At 39.6% G+C, this 12,476-nt stretch overlaps 1 protein-coding gene across 3 annotated transcripts; it reads left to right on the top strand.

Annotated features, from left to right (window-relative positions):
• The first annotated feature begins 535 nt into the window (after positions 1-535).
• Positions 536-11,643, top strand: FAM9C (family with sequence similarity 9 member C). 3 transcript variants are annotated; one of them, XM_055106363.3, is made up of 8 exons: positions 536-1,148; positions 1,831-1,959; positions 2,440-2,560; positions 2,739-2,770; positions 4,820-4,934; positions 5,776-5,884; positions 7,189-7,276; positions 9,674-11,643. In XM_055106363.3, exons 2-7 carry the CDS (start codon positions 1,869-1,871, stop codon positions 7,249-7,251), a joined length of 531 nt encoding a protein of 176 aa, XP_054962338.1. In that variant the 5' UTR covers positions 536-1,148; positions 1,831-1,868; the 3' UTR covers positions 7,252-7,276; positions 9,674-11,643. The 3 variants fall into 3 exon arrangements, with proteins under 3 accessions (XP_054962338.1, XP_054962339.1, XP_063457594.1); XM_055106364.3 differs by having other exon boundaries at positions 7,611-10,074; XM_063601524.1 differs by having other exon boundaries at positions 7,189-10,074.
• Positions 11,644-12,476: the final 833 nt, after the last annotated feature.

Here is a 12,476-nt window from a genome sequence, read left to right as displayed (position 1 = left end):
GTAATCCTAGCACTTTGGGAGGCCGAGGCGGGCAGACTGCCTGAGCTCAGGAGTTCGAGACCAGCCTGGGCAACATGGTGAAACCCTGTCTCTACTAAAATACAAAAAAAAAAAAAAAAAAAAAAAATCAGCCAGGCGTGGCGGCGTGCGCCTATAGTCCCAGCTACTTGGGAGGCTGAGGCAGGAGAATTGCTTGAACCAGGGAGGCAGAGGTTGCAGGAAGCCGAGATCGTGCCACTGCACTCCAGCCTGGGGACAGAGTAAGACTCTGTCTCTAAAAATAAATAAATAAATAAAATAAAATTAGCTGGGCATGGTGGGACATGCCTGTAGTCCCAGTTACTTGGGAGGCTGTGGTGGGAGGATCCCTTGAGCGCGGGAAGTTGAGGCTACAGTGAGTAGTGATTACACCATTGCAGCCCAGCCTGGGTGACAGAGCAAGACCCTGTCAAAAAATAAATAAATAAATAAATAAAGAAGAAAAATGAAAGAAAAGAAATGACCACATCATGAGAAATCTAGACATAAAGTATATCCACTGCAGAATCATGCAATGCCCAGTGTGAGGGAATGGAGTAGGATAGGAGAAAACTACCTGCCCCTGCTGGGAGTCAACAATTTTCTTAGATAAAACATAAAAGCACAATCCATTGCTAAAAAGGATGCAGCTGGGCGTGTTGGAAGCACACAGGACATGGGAGGGAGCCGGGGCTCCACCCGCAGGGTGATGGCCATTCCACCCAAAGGGGCAGGAGTGGCTGGAACGAGCCTGGGGGCAAGGTCCTAGGCCCCGTTCACTTGGCCTCCATTCCTTAGGGCAGGGTCCCCTGGCACTCACCACTCCCGAGTCCTTGCTTCCTTCACCAGGATGAGGAGCTGGAATATCGTGGGGACAGAGGCCTCAGAGAGCCACCCAATGAGTCCACAGCAGCCATGGACAGTCCGTGAGGGGGAGGCTGTGCCTGCAGGGGGCGTGGCCCCCTGCCGCCCGCCACCTGCATGCGCACTGAGCCGACCAATCAGCGAGGAGCGCGGGCAGTCGGGGCGGCTGCTGCTCTCGTGAGAACAGAGGACCCAGGCCCTCAGAGGAGCTTCGTGGTGCCAGCCTCTGCAGGTCCTCTGAGGGAGCAACATCAGGGCTCCCTCAGGTGAGACGCCCTCGGTGGGGATGCGGGGAAGGCGGGCCAGAGGCCCTTTGGGGAAGAGGGTGTGAAGGGCGGGGCAGCCAGGCTGATCTGTGAGGAAATGGCCCAGGCATTGTCGCCTGGGGCCTGGGTCAGGGCAGGGAGTTGGAGCTGCCTGAGTGGTCCCCAGGACCCAGGAGGGTCCCGGAGGCCTGTGCATGTGTGCAGCGTTTGGGGGGCGGTTGGGGGGTCAACGTGGGTCCGTCTTGTCTGGCCGCCCATCAGGACGGGATACTTGGGGTCACCAGGGGTCCCCTGGGCGTCCAGGCTGGCGAGTGGGCAGTCCCTGCCCCTGTCAGAAACAGGTGCGTACCGGCTCATTCCCATGGAGATGGCTGGGGAGATCCTGTGTCACCCCGCGGCCCTCCCGACTACACTGGGTCGCTGGGGAACCCAGGGGCAGGGCCAGGCTCTGTCCCAAGGGCACTGCAGGAATCCCGCAGAGGCCGCGGAATTCTGCGAGCTCTGCAGCCAGCCCCGGGGAAGCGCTGGACGGGCCAGGACAGGAGGGGATGATGGCATCTTCTCCGCGTCCCCTCCTGCTCCCACAGGAGACCCGGGGCGCCCTTGAACCTGCGATCCTGATGATTTTCATTTAACACGCCTCGTTTCCTTAGTTGCCTTAGTGTGTCTTTGCACTCACCAGGTTCAGAGGTCGCCTCTAGCTTCCCAGGCCAGTCAGCCATGGAGCCCGTGGGCAGGAAGGGCAGCAGGATGGCTGCCAAGGACCAGTTGGAGGTTCAAGTTATGGCCGCCCAGGAAATGGAGCTTGCAGGTAAACACAGCCCAAGGGGACCTAGAAGAAGGTGCACGCCCAACAGTCTGTCTGCTTTCTGCGCGGGGGGCACATGGGCAGCCCGAGGCCCCCGGCCCCTTCGTGGCTTTGGAGCTCACCGTGCATGTGCTGAGATGCCCCAGGTTTTCAAAGCAGGCTCAAGGGCCTTAGGCTTCCCGTGGGAGGCTCCCCCTCATAGCAGGGTTACAGATGCTCTCAGAGCAGCTCTTCTCCATGGATGCGGTCCTGACATCCAAGGGATCTGACCTGTGAACGTTGTTTACTGGGACTTGAACCCGAAGGGCTTCCAAAAATGCCTCCGTAAAATGGTTAGGAGCCGGCGATTCCATGTATAGCTCTGCGGTAAAGCTTTAATTGGCGGAGAGCCAAAAAAGTCTACAAATAGTACGTTTCTCTATGAAAAATGCCCACAACAGCGTCTTCCTCTAAAAAAGGTTTGTCTTTTTTATTTTAATGCAGGAAAGGATCCAGTAAGTCATGAGCATGAGGAAAGAAAACCTGTTACAGAGACAAAGGAGGGAGATGTAACTGATGAGCATGGGGAAAGAGGATCTTTTGCTGAAACAGATGAACACACGGGGTAAAGTGTTTAAGTCCCTTTTGCCTGTCAGATAAGGTCTTTTAGGAAAAGTCAGCTTTGGATCATGTCATCACTGTTATGTTCTATGCAGAACATTTCACACAAGACATTTCTTCCCAACAAACAAGGCCTTTTGTGTAGCATTATGTTAAAATTTTGTTGCAACTTTTTGTTACAGGGTTGATACCAAGGAGCTAGAAGATATTGCAGGTATGTTTTACGAGCTATTTGTGGTTTATGAAAATTGTTTTCAACCATACAACCCTTACAGTAGGTTATATGAATTAGTGGATGACAAGACTGTCTTAAATGCCTTCTTCTCATATATAGCATTTAATGTAATCTGTTTAATAATTTTTCTTACTTACTTTTTTAATTGTTGATGTGGAATGTGAGAATGCTTCTAATAATGGTGAAGCAAGAGGGGTGGCTTTTCTTTCATACACGTGGAAATTTAATTGTTTGGGGGATATTAGAGGACATTGGAGGAGAAACAGCTCTATTCGTTCCTTTCAGTGTACACACATGAAGTCATATATCAGGTGTTTTTTTTAGCTTTTACTTTATGTTTGGGGGTACATGTGCAGGTTCGTTATATAGATAAATTGCGTGTCACAGGGGTTTGGTATACAGATTATTTTGTCACCCAGATTATAAGCATCGTACCTGATGGGTGGTTTTCGATCCTCACCTTCCTCCTACCCTCCAACCTCAAGTAGGCCCAGGTGTGTGTTGTTCACCTCTTCCTGTCCGTATGTACTCAGAGTTTTTAATATGAGGTTTTCATCTTCCTAATTTAGCTATTGTCACAACTTTCTAATTTTGTTTTCTTTAAAGTACCAGAGAAAATTGAATTCTCTAAAATGATGATTTTCTATTATTATTCCAGTAATAAGCTGTGTAGTAGAAAAGGAAAGACAACTTTTCTACCCAGTGAGAAGCATACAATTGGATCCAAAAACTCATAAACTTTATATTGCCATGTGAAATATTAGTTGCACTGTTATGGGACCATATTTTCAAAAAAGTTTGAGAAAATTTCTGTAGAGATTATGAAGACAATACTCTTATTTTTAAAAAGCTTACTTTAGTTTTCAGCTCTTCTATAGCGATAATTCATATAAGCAGTATATTTGGAAAGCTTTGCTCTATTTGGTGGTGACAAAGTGCCGGTTTTGTCTAATACAATGAGCATTATAGATGGATACTGTATGTAAAAAAATTTGTATTATGGTGCAGCTCTTTTATGATTGCTCAAAACTATTCTCAGCAATTGATGGTAGATCTCTCATGTGAAACCATGTTTAGGAAAGCATTCCTTGCAGTATTACAGTTTTCTGAAACACTGCACTGTGGATAAAAATGTCATATAAAAAGCTCTCAGAAAATATTTCAAATGTGTTTTGAATGTATTTATCTATTTAAACCTAAATGTTTACACCCATGGACATTGCTTCTTTTATTAAAATACAGTTAATAGCATCAACTATTGATTAAAAATACTTTTTTATTGTGTATTAAGTTATTTCTACCCTTTTGATGGTCTTATTAAATCAGATACTTTTTTGTGCTTTACATAATGAGTTGTGACAGTATTTCACGGAAACATGTCCTTTGAATTGTAGGACATTTTATAAATGTAGAAATTAAAGTCTGTGGCTGGGCACGGTTGCTCACACCTGTAATCCCAGCACTTTGGGAGGCCGAGGTGGGTGGATCACGAGGTCAGGAGATCAAGACCATCCTGGCTAACACGGTGAAACCCCGTCTCCACTAAAAATATAAAAATTAGCCGGGCGTGGTGGCGGGCGCCTGTAGTCCCAGCTACTCGGGAGGCTAAGGCAGGAGAATGGCGTGAACCCGGGAGGCGGAGGCTGCAGTGAGCCGAGATCGTGCCACTGCACTCCAGCCTGGGTGACAGAGCGAGACTCTGTCTCAAAAAAAAAAAAAAAAAGAAATTAAAGTCTGTGTTTGTAACCCTTTCTGCACACTTAAAAAATAGAAACTTTTAATTATTTGCTTTTTTTCATCATCTGTCAATTAAGTGATTTGCTGTTATACCAACTGAAATTGGAATACTAATACCTGAAAGGTTTTACATAAAGTAAGTAAATCTTGCTTTTTGAAATGATCTTTGCATTTTACATTTTAAACGTCCTTCTGATATTGCTGAACCATCAAGTCCCATATTGATTTTAATATATGCAAAGAAACTACTTTTCAACATGAACATTTAATGCATATTCATTTACTATCTAGCTGACACTAAAGAGCATCTTGCTGCAAAGAGAAAAAGGATTGAAAAGATTGCAAAAGCTTGCAGCGAAATAAAGAACAGAATTAAAAATGTTTTGAGAACAACACAACTAAAAAGGTATGATTGTTGGCTTTTTTGAATAATGATATTTATATCATTTCTTTGTATTCATTGGTGCAAATAATTTCCAGAACTATCCTGTACATATTGGTGTCTCTAGGGAACAACATATTTTACTTGATTGTTCCGTAAACAGGTAAGTTTCTTTAGTTTTATAACCTCAGTTTAACAGAATTGAGAGATATTACCTAGAAGCCAATGAAGATGACCTCTTTCTGCCTTCCAGATAAAAAGTCTTCCTGTAAAATTAATGTTTATCCATTTCTAGAAATACGGTAGGTGAATATAAGATAAATGTCTTCAACATTTAGTCTGTAGATTCTTAACAATATTCAATTATGTAGAAAGGGATAACCTTGTGTTGTAAATAAGTTATTTATTTTAGTTAAATTGTTTTCACTATTCCTTTTAGATCATTGTCGTGCCAAAGTGGAGAAATAGTTAAGTGAAGTATTTCTTTCGGGAAATCTTACGGGATGAATGGCTATGATATTCTTGCACCTCCTTATGAGAACGCATATGTTATTTAGTAAGAAGAAATGAAAAGTAAACTGCTCTTGAAGAAAAAGATTGTTTCTGGGAAATTTATAGTGCAGTAAACCCTCCTTTGTCTTCAGCAGGTAAAGAATGTAAGATAGCTGCTCTAGTAGTCAGTTAGGAAGGGATCCTTTCAGAATGACAGTAACTCATTTCACCTTTTCCCAAAAAGAAGATTTCAGCTGCTATTACTCCCTTGCTACTTTATAGTACAAACTATGTCAAGTCAGTTTTGGTTTGAATAGGATTAATTTTTCATCCCTCTATGACGTATGACCTTGTTACTTATTATGTGTTACAGGCAGAAACGTGATTATAGAATTTCTCTGAAGTTGCCGAATGTCCTTGAAGAGGTCATCACAGATGAGCAGAAAGATGAGGAAGGAGATGGAGAAAAGGAAGAACAAATTGTTGGTATCAGGCTTAGCTTTATGATTAACCTATTGTATCAATGTCTCAGGTAGTAATAGTTCATGCAGAAATCCAGCAAAGAAGGAAGAGAGCATGAGCCCAGAGAGGGTGGCCCATTAGTGGACTCATGGACTAGGGGAATATAATTGCCATGCAGCATTAGGGGTCCAACTGAAGTCAGCATCATAGTGATGAAGAAGTTAAAGTGAACTCAGTTGGCATATTTGTGCAAGAGCAGCTGTAGGGTTGGAATTTCCTGGGTTGGGGTGTAGCCGAGCATGTTGATAGAGGGAGAGTTGGACAGGGCATAGAGGCAGGGATGGGATTATGATGACTGGCTGTGGAATTTCAGCTGGGGCTGAGTTACCTGAGCACATGGGGGTGGGGCATTGGGCAGTGAAAAGTGCTCCATTCAATAGGCGTCAGGTCCCGACAGACTCCTGAGCTGTAGTACTGAAGTGAGTGACCTACAGTGGCAGGAAGGTAGTGGCTGTATGTTGGGAAGATGGAGAAACAGCTGAGTGCAGTGGTCAAGGGCTGCGACTCTGGAGCCCCACTGCTTGGGATCCAATTCCAGTTTGACCATTGCTAGTTCAGGAACCATGGGCATATTATTTATCTCTGTGCTAAAGTTACTTTATATACGAAAGGAGACATGGTGAGGGTACCTATTTCAGAGTTGTTTGGAGGATTAAAGGGTTCCTATGTAACGGGTTTATTTAAATTTTTCAGGATGCGATCTGACCCATGGTTGCTGTTTATCATTGCTATTATTAATATTATGTAGATACTGCAGTCACTGGGAATGACAAAATTTAGGGGATGACTGTGAGTGCCACGTAGAGGAGAGGAGAACACTATTGTTGGAGATTAGGTCAAGGTGCAGAAAGGCAATCATTAATGGAAGATTTATCTATGTACATATTGAAATGACCAAGATTTAACAGGTGTTTAAAATCTTAGTAAGAAAGAATGTTTCTTAGTTAATTTCTGTATAGATCTTACCTATCTGTGGTCAACAAATTATAGGAAGGGTCATCAAATACTCTTCATTTGAAATCAAGAATTAAGACGTATGTGTTGAATATGTATAAGAAAGAAAATTCTTTACTCCATGACTGATGAAAAAGGTTATTGTTTTAGCACATGAGTGGTGAACACAATTGTTTCAAATTGGTCATAAACGTTGTCTAAAAGAAAGTGTTCAGAAGTATTGATTTAAAGAGTATTTCTTTAATGCAGAATGTCTTATAAGTATTAAAATTTACCCAATTTTAATCAGTTTTTTGTTTTGTGCCTCTAGAAAATATTTCAAGAGCAACAAAAGAGGTGGCAACAAGATGGGAAAGGAACTGAAAGAGATTGAGCCACCACACGAGCAATTCACAAAGGTCTGTTCTATTTGGTAACACAATACGTTCTTATAAAATACAACACATGCATAAAAATAGAAGACAATCTGCTTGTTTCTGAATGTATGGAAAGACATTTTGGTTATACATTTTAAATTACTTACCATTTTCACTTTGAATGTGTTGTTCCAGATTTAACATAATTAGTAAATAACATAAAATAACATAAAACAGTATTTTTAGGATTCATGAATAGTTTTCTAGGAGTTATTTAGAACAGGAAAAGGTAAATTGGAAATTTTACCTAGAAATATACATCTTGTGTATAAAAATTGATACCTTATGAACACATTAATGAAGACTTTATTTTCAGTTTTTAGGAGATCAGCGACAAATCTTTAGTGGGAGGCAGAAAGTCCATAAGTCCTTTCTGGATGTCTTTTTTACTTGTGTTGTTTCAAGAGTTTTAGTTAAATAGGAAGTAGGCAAATGTAACTACTGAGTATCTCTTTTGTTTTCTGCTGTAATGTAGGAGTGTTTTATGGCATATTCACTTTCAAAATTATTAGTGACTAGTAATGGTTTTACATGACAATTTGTAATCATAAGAGATGGTTCAGATGTATAACAGAATGGGAAAGCCAGCAGATTATTAACATGTTGTGAATTGTGAATTATCTGCTGTCGTACAGCACATTAGCAAATTGTCATCGGACAATGACCTCTTCTTCATGTAGATGTATATTATTTAGGAAACAATGGAATTCCCTTCTGGGAGGTAAGATATTCTTTTTAATAACCTTGTGGAAAGACATGTTCATATGTCACTCCTCTACACTAACTGAGATGTGTTAAATAAACTGGGAAAAGAGTTTGAAAATAGAATTTTCAAGCAACTCAAGGATTATCTATACACAAAACAGTTATTTATATAGAAGTCACAAGTAGAGAACATGTTGCTATAATGTTCCCCAGAAACCATTTATTAATTGGTATGAACATGAGACTAGAAAAGTTTTCCTGTCAATGTTAATGCTACATGTTACCACTTAGGGTAGGAACTTCGGTATCATCTTGGACTCTTCTGAGTCCATTATCTTTCCCATACAGTTTTCATGAGGCAAGTTTTACTCTGCAATGGTCCTTAAATTTCTTTTTTTTAAATTGCCACTGAGGCAACCCTAGTTCAAGAACTCATTCTTCCTTGCTTGTACTATTAAACTCTTTTCTGAGTTCTCTCTTCTCTTCTGAGCCACCCTTCATTGATCAGAAATACTATCTTCCGAAAACTCTTCCCTTCCTAAAATGCTTCTAGCCCTTCACTCTTCCCAGCCTGTCAGTGGTATCCACATGTCAGTTCTTAGATATTCAGAGACTCTCCCCTTCACATGACCCCCTCTTAGGCTTGTTTTACTGCCTTCTGTCTTTCTTCCCGCCTCTCCAGGTTGACAGCCTTCTCTGAACGACCTCTCCATTACTCTCATGCTTTGCTCATGCTCTTCCCTCACGATGCTTTTAAAGTCCTTTTTTTTTTTTGACCGATTGAAATCTTTTGCCAACTAAGTGGACATCAGTCTCCATTTTTGGCTACATGTCCGAGTGAGTTGCTCTTCCACAGCAGTTACATAAGTTTTGTATTATTTTTTTTATTCGTGCATATTTGCTCATGTCACAGGAATATGGAAGAGATTGTGTATTCATTTTTTACATCTTCCTCAGCATTAACATACCACTTTTTAGGGAGTAGGAACTGTTGAACTATTTGTTGAGAGAATAGTATATATTTCAAACATAGTTATGTTTTCTCTAACTTGATGAGGTCATGTCACAGAGCATTTTATCCCTTCAGTGGAAACCATGTTATGTCGACTATTAGTGATAACAAATGGGTCACTATCTGGTGAAAAAATATGGTATTTCATTATCTAAGACTACCAGTCTTTTTCTGTTTTTGCTCCATCCTGACCATAACATATTCATCAAACCATTTTCTTCAAGCAAAGTACATGACTGTTGGACCTGCTATAATAATATTTCACTAAAATCTGGCATTAAAAATTTTAAGTATTTGGAGCTCCATGTACTGATTACAGTTTTTAAATTTGAAATAAATAACCAGCATCCTTTGAATATTAAAAGCTGTTTCCTTTTGACATTTAATTTACTCTCTTTAAAATGTGAGTTGTAAAGTGATGGTTTGTCAGTGAACTAGACTTTTTGTTTTAGAGTGTGAGGACTTGGAAGAGTATAATGAAAGCCCTCTTTTTGGTGAAGAGAGTCAACTTAAAAAATAAATTGCCATGTTCCAAAATAATATTGTGGTAATTGTAAGTAGTGCATATTTTATCTTAAAAACTCAGGATTGATGTAAGCACTGGAATATTTTATTTGTAGAAATGTGTATCGCAATTACTTAAATTTATTTTTTTGAAACAGCTGCAGCAAGAGTTGGCACTTATTCAGATGTATCTTCAACCTCTGTTATTCTGATGACTGACGAAAGAACTTGAACCTATGTTATATGATACAAGCATAACTTGAGCTACACTAAACCACATGACAGTGTTTAGTTAATTCTTGTATAAATTAGTATATCTCTTCTATTATTAGTCTGTTTGTTAAATGCCAGACCACGTTTCTATGATCTGTTGAATGAACCCTAGACAGTTCTGTGAGAAAGCAGCAATTGCACAGTTACATACACAGTCAATTAAATTTGAACATTAAAGATAATTTAGTTTTAGGTTTGGCCTCTGTGGATCTGTATCAGTTCCAAAATGTGGAAAGCACGGGCATGGAAAAGTACATTTTTCTCTAATAAAAGAAGACAAACCCTTATTTTATCTGTGCATTCTTTGTATTTACTCATTAAGTTAAAGAAGCAATTCCAATGAAAGCAAGACTTCAAAAAATAGATAAACTCTATGGCCTTTCAAAATTATTAAAAGTACCTTAACATCTGTGTTCTTGAAAAAATTAAACTACTATAAATGATTGAGACAACTGAGCAAGATATATTAATATCAGTGCTGAGCCACCGGCTTCTGGGTATGTCATTTCCACAGACATCAAATTGCCATTTAGTTTGTTTTGGTCCACCATTCAGTGATATCTCCCCTTAACATTGATTCAAAGTATTTTATTAACATTTATGTATGCTTACAATTATTTCACATCTGTGGCAAGGTAAATTATGTAGGGTGCTTTGTTTTTCGAGTTTAGTATTTGTGGAGTATGTGGAAGTGTAAGTATACATGCATCTAAAAACTCAAGTGATGAATTCTCCTACCTTTCCTTTTGTAATGTGCAGTTGTTACATGTAACAACATACAAAATGTTCATTTGGAAACACTTTATTTAGTAAATATGAAATTCAGAATATATTTGGAGTAAGTCAGTTAAATGTATTCTTTTGCTGAGTTTCTGAAATTCCATTCATGAATTGTTCAAAACACAATACTCCCATTGGGAGGAGAGGAGCGACTTCCTCTCATTTTTCCTTGTGCTTTTTATTTTAATTGGCCCCTATATACCACTCTTGTTTTTCTAGGTTTTCCAAGTTTAAGAAAAAAAGAAAAACAAGTTCATTCAGATTCTGTTTTTCTGCCTGCAATCACTTACGCAGGAATAAGTGAGTCCTTATGGGGAGCATTTAATTCCTAAAGTTTGCATTTTCATAAAGGATTTTCCTTTTACCCAAAGCATGTGTTGGTGTATAAGTCTAACTACTACTTCAGGTTTCTAAGAAGATCCTCATTTGAGATCTGCAGAGGTCCATATGAGAGTTCTGTTATACACACTGGGCTATATAACGGTTTATTCCATAGTGGAAGGACAAGAATTAGGACACAATGTACTTAGTGATGAAACAGTTGATATTTATGCCACCCCTTACCACCTCAAATGAGTAAAGGTGTACTTTAAGTCACTTTGGCAGATATTCTGAAGGGAAGAAAGTTTTTGTCCTTAAAAGTTATTAGGGGTGTGTGTATGTGTGTGTATAAATGTGTATATATATGTGTGTGTGTGTGTTTATGTATATATGCATTACACTTATCTATACATATATAATATGCATATACGTATATGTGAATATATGCACACACATACACATATATATGACTTTATTTTTTAGAATTGTTTTTAGTTCACAACAAATTGATCTGAAGGTCTAGAGATTTCTCATTTACCCCCTGTTCTCCTACCATAGCCTTCCCCACTATCCATATCCCCCACCAGAGTGGTGCCTTTCTTACACCCCATGAACTTACATTGACATATCATTATCACCCCAAGTCCATAGATTACTTCACTGTTCACTCTTGTTTCCTTTTTTTTTAGTGACTATTTTTCTCACATCACCTGTGCTATAGTCTCTGTTTTATTTTTCATAAAGAGAACATTTAATTTGTACTTTTTTGTGACTATGAAATTTTAGGTTAGAATATCAGAAACAAGTCACACTAAAACAAATGTAAAGATTCACTTTTCTCCCGAAAATGGTAAGACAGATAACATTTATTTATATATGCTTGAAACGTTGCAGTTAGTGCTTTTAAATTCTAGATTGAAGCACATATTTTCTTTTGTTCCATAATAAACGCCCCCTTTGAAGAATGGCTGATATCAAGAGCATCATGTCTCGTAATACTGTCTCACTCAACAGCTGAATGTTGAAATGTACACTCACAAAGCACTAAATATATCCTTAGAACAATGATGTACTGAACAAAATTCAGAGTTCAAACGCAAAGACAGCTCCCAAGAAAGTTTTCCCACAGACCAGTGGCAAGTCCTTTCCTTCAGCAACTGAAACCCAGGAGATACAGAGTCTCTTGCCTCTGCCTCTTGGAGAGGGTTTCTTTTGATACCAGAGGGAAAGGGCCATCTCATCTCCCTGATGTTAGTTAAAATTTCATCTTGGATTGATAGGTTAATATCTTTGTAAAGATATCTAAATTAAGGTGATCCAGTCAAATCACAAATACTTGACTCACTCCTTAGGAGGAGCTTAACTCTGCCCTGAATTTCTGTGCACACACCTGATTTATTGCACTCACAGTACATAAGCTCTGAGATGTAAAATTGAACCAGAACCAGACAGCGCATTGCATTCTTATCCAAGTGAATCAGGGCTCTCTCAGCACTGCTCACCCAAAACACATTGAAATCAATTCTTTTTATTCTTATTTATTTGTAAAACAGACAGTGATGATGGTATCTGTGTCAGAGGGTTACT

The sequence above is a fragment of the Pan paniscus genome, chromosome X, assembly GCF_029289425.2.
Source record: "Pan paniscus chromosome X, NHGRI_mPanPan1-v2.0_pri, whole genome shotgun sequence".
Classification (NCBI taxonomy): Eukaryota; Metazoa; Chordata; class Mammalia; order Primates; family Hominidae; genus Pan; species Pan paniscus.
This window is presented reverse-complemented; position numbering and strand designations above follow the sequence as displayed.

Bases quoted from the DNA above. Each gene is read 5' to 3' on its own strand.
- FAM9C (XM_055106363.3), top strand. From the start codon at position 1,869: ATGGAGCCCGTGGGCAGGAAGGGCAGCAGGATGGCTGCCAAGGACCAG. The intron at 2,561-2,738 runs GTAAAGTGTTTA...TTTTTGTTACAG, and splicing joins GAAACAGATGAACACACGGG to GGTTGATACCAAGGAGCTAG. The intron at 4,935-5,775 runs GTATGATTGTTG...TATGTGTTACAG, and splicing joins AGAACAACACAACTAAAAAG to GCAGAAACGTGATTATAGAA.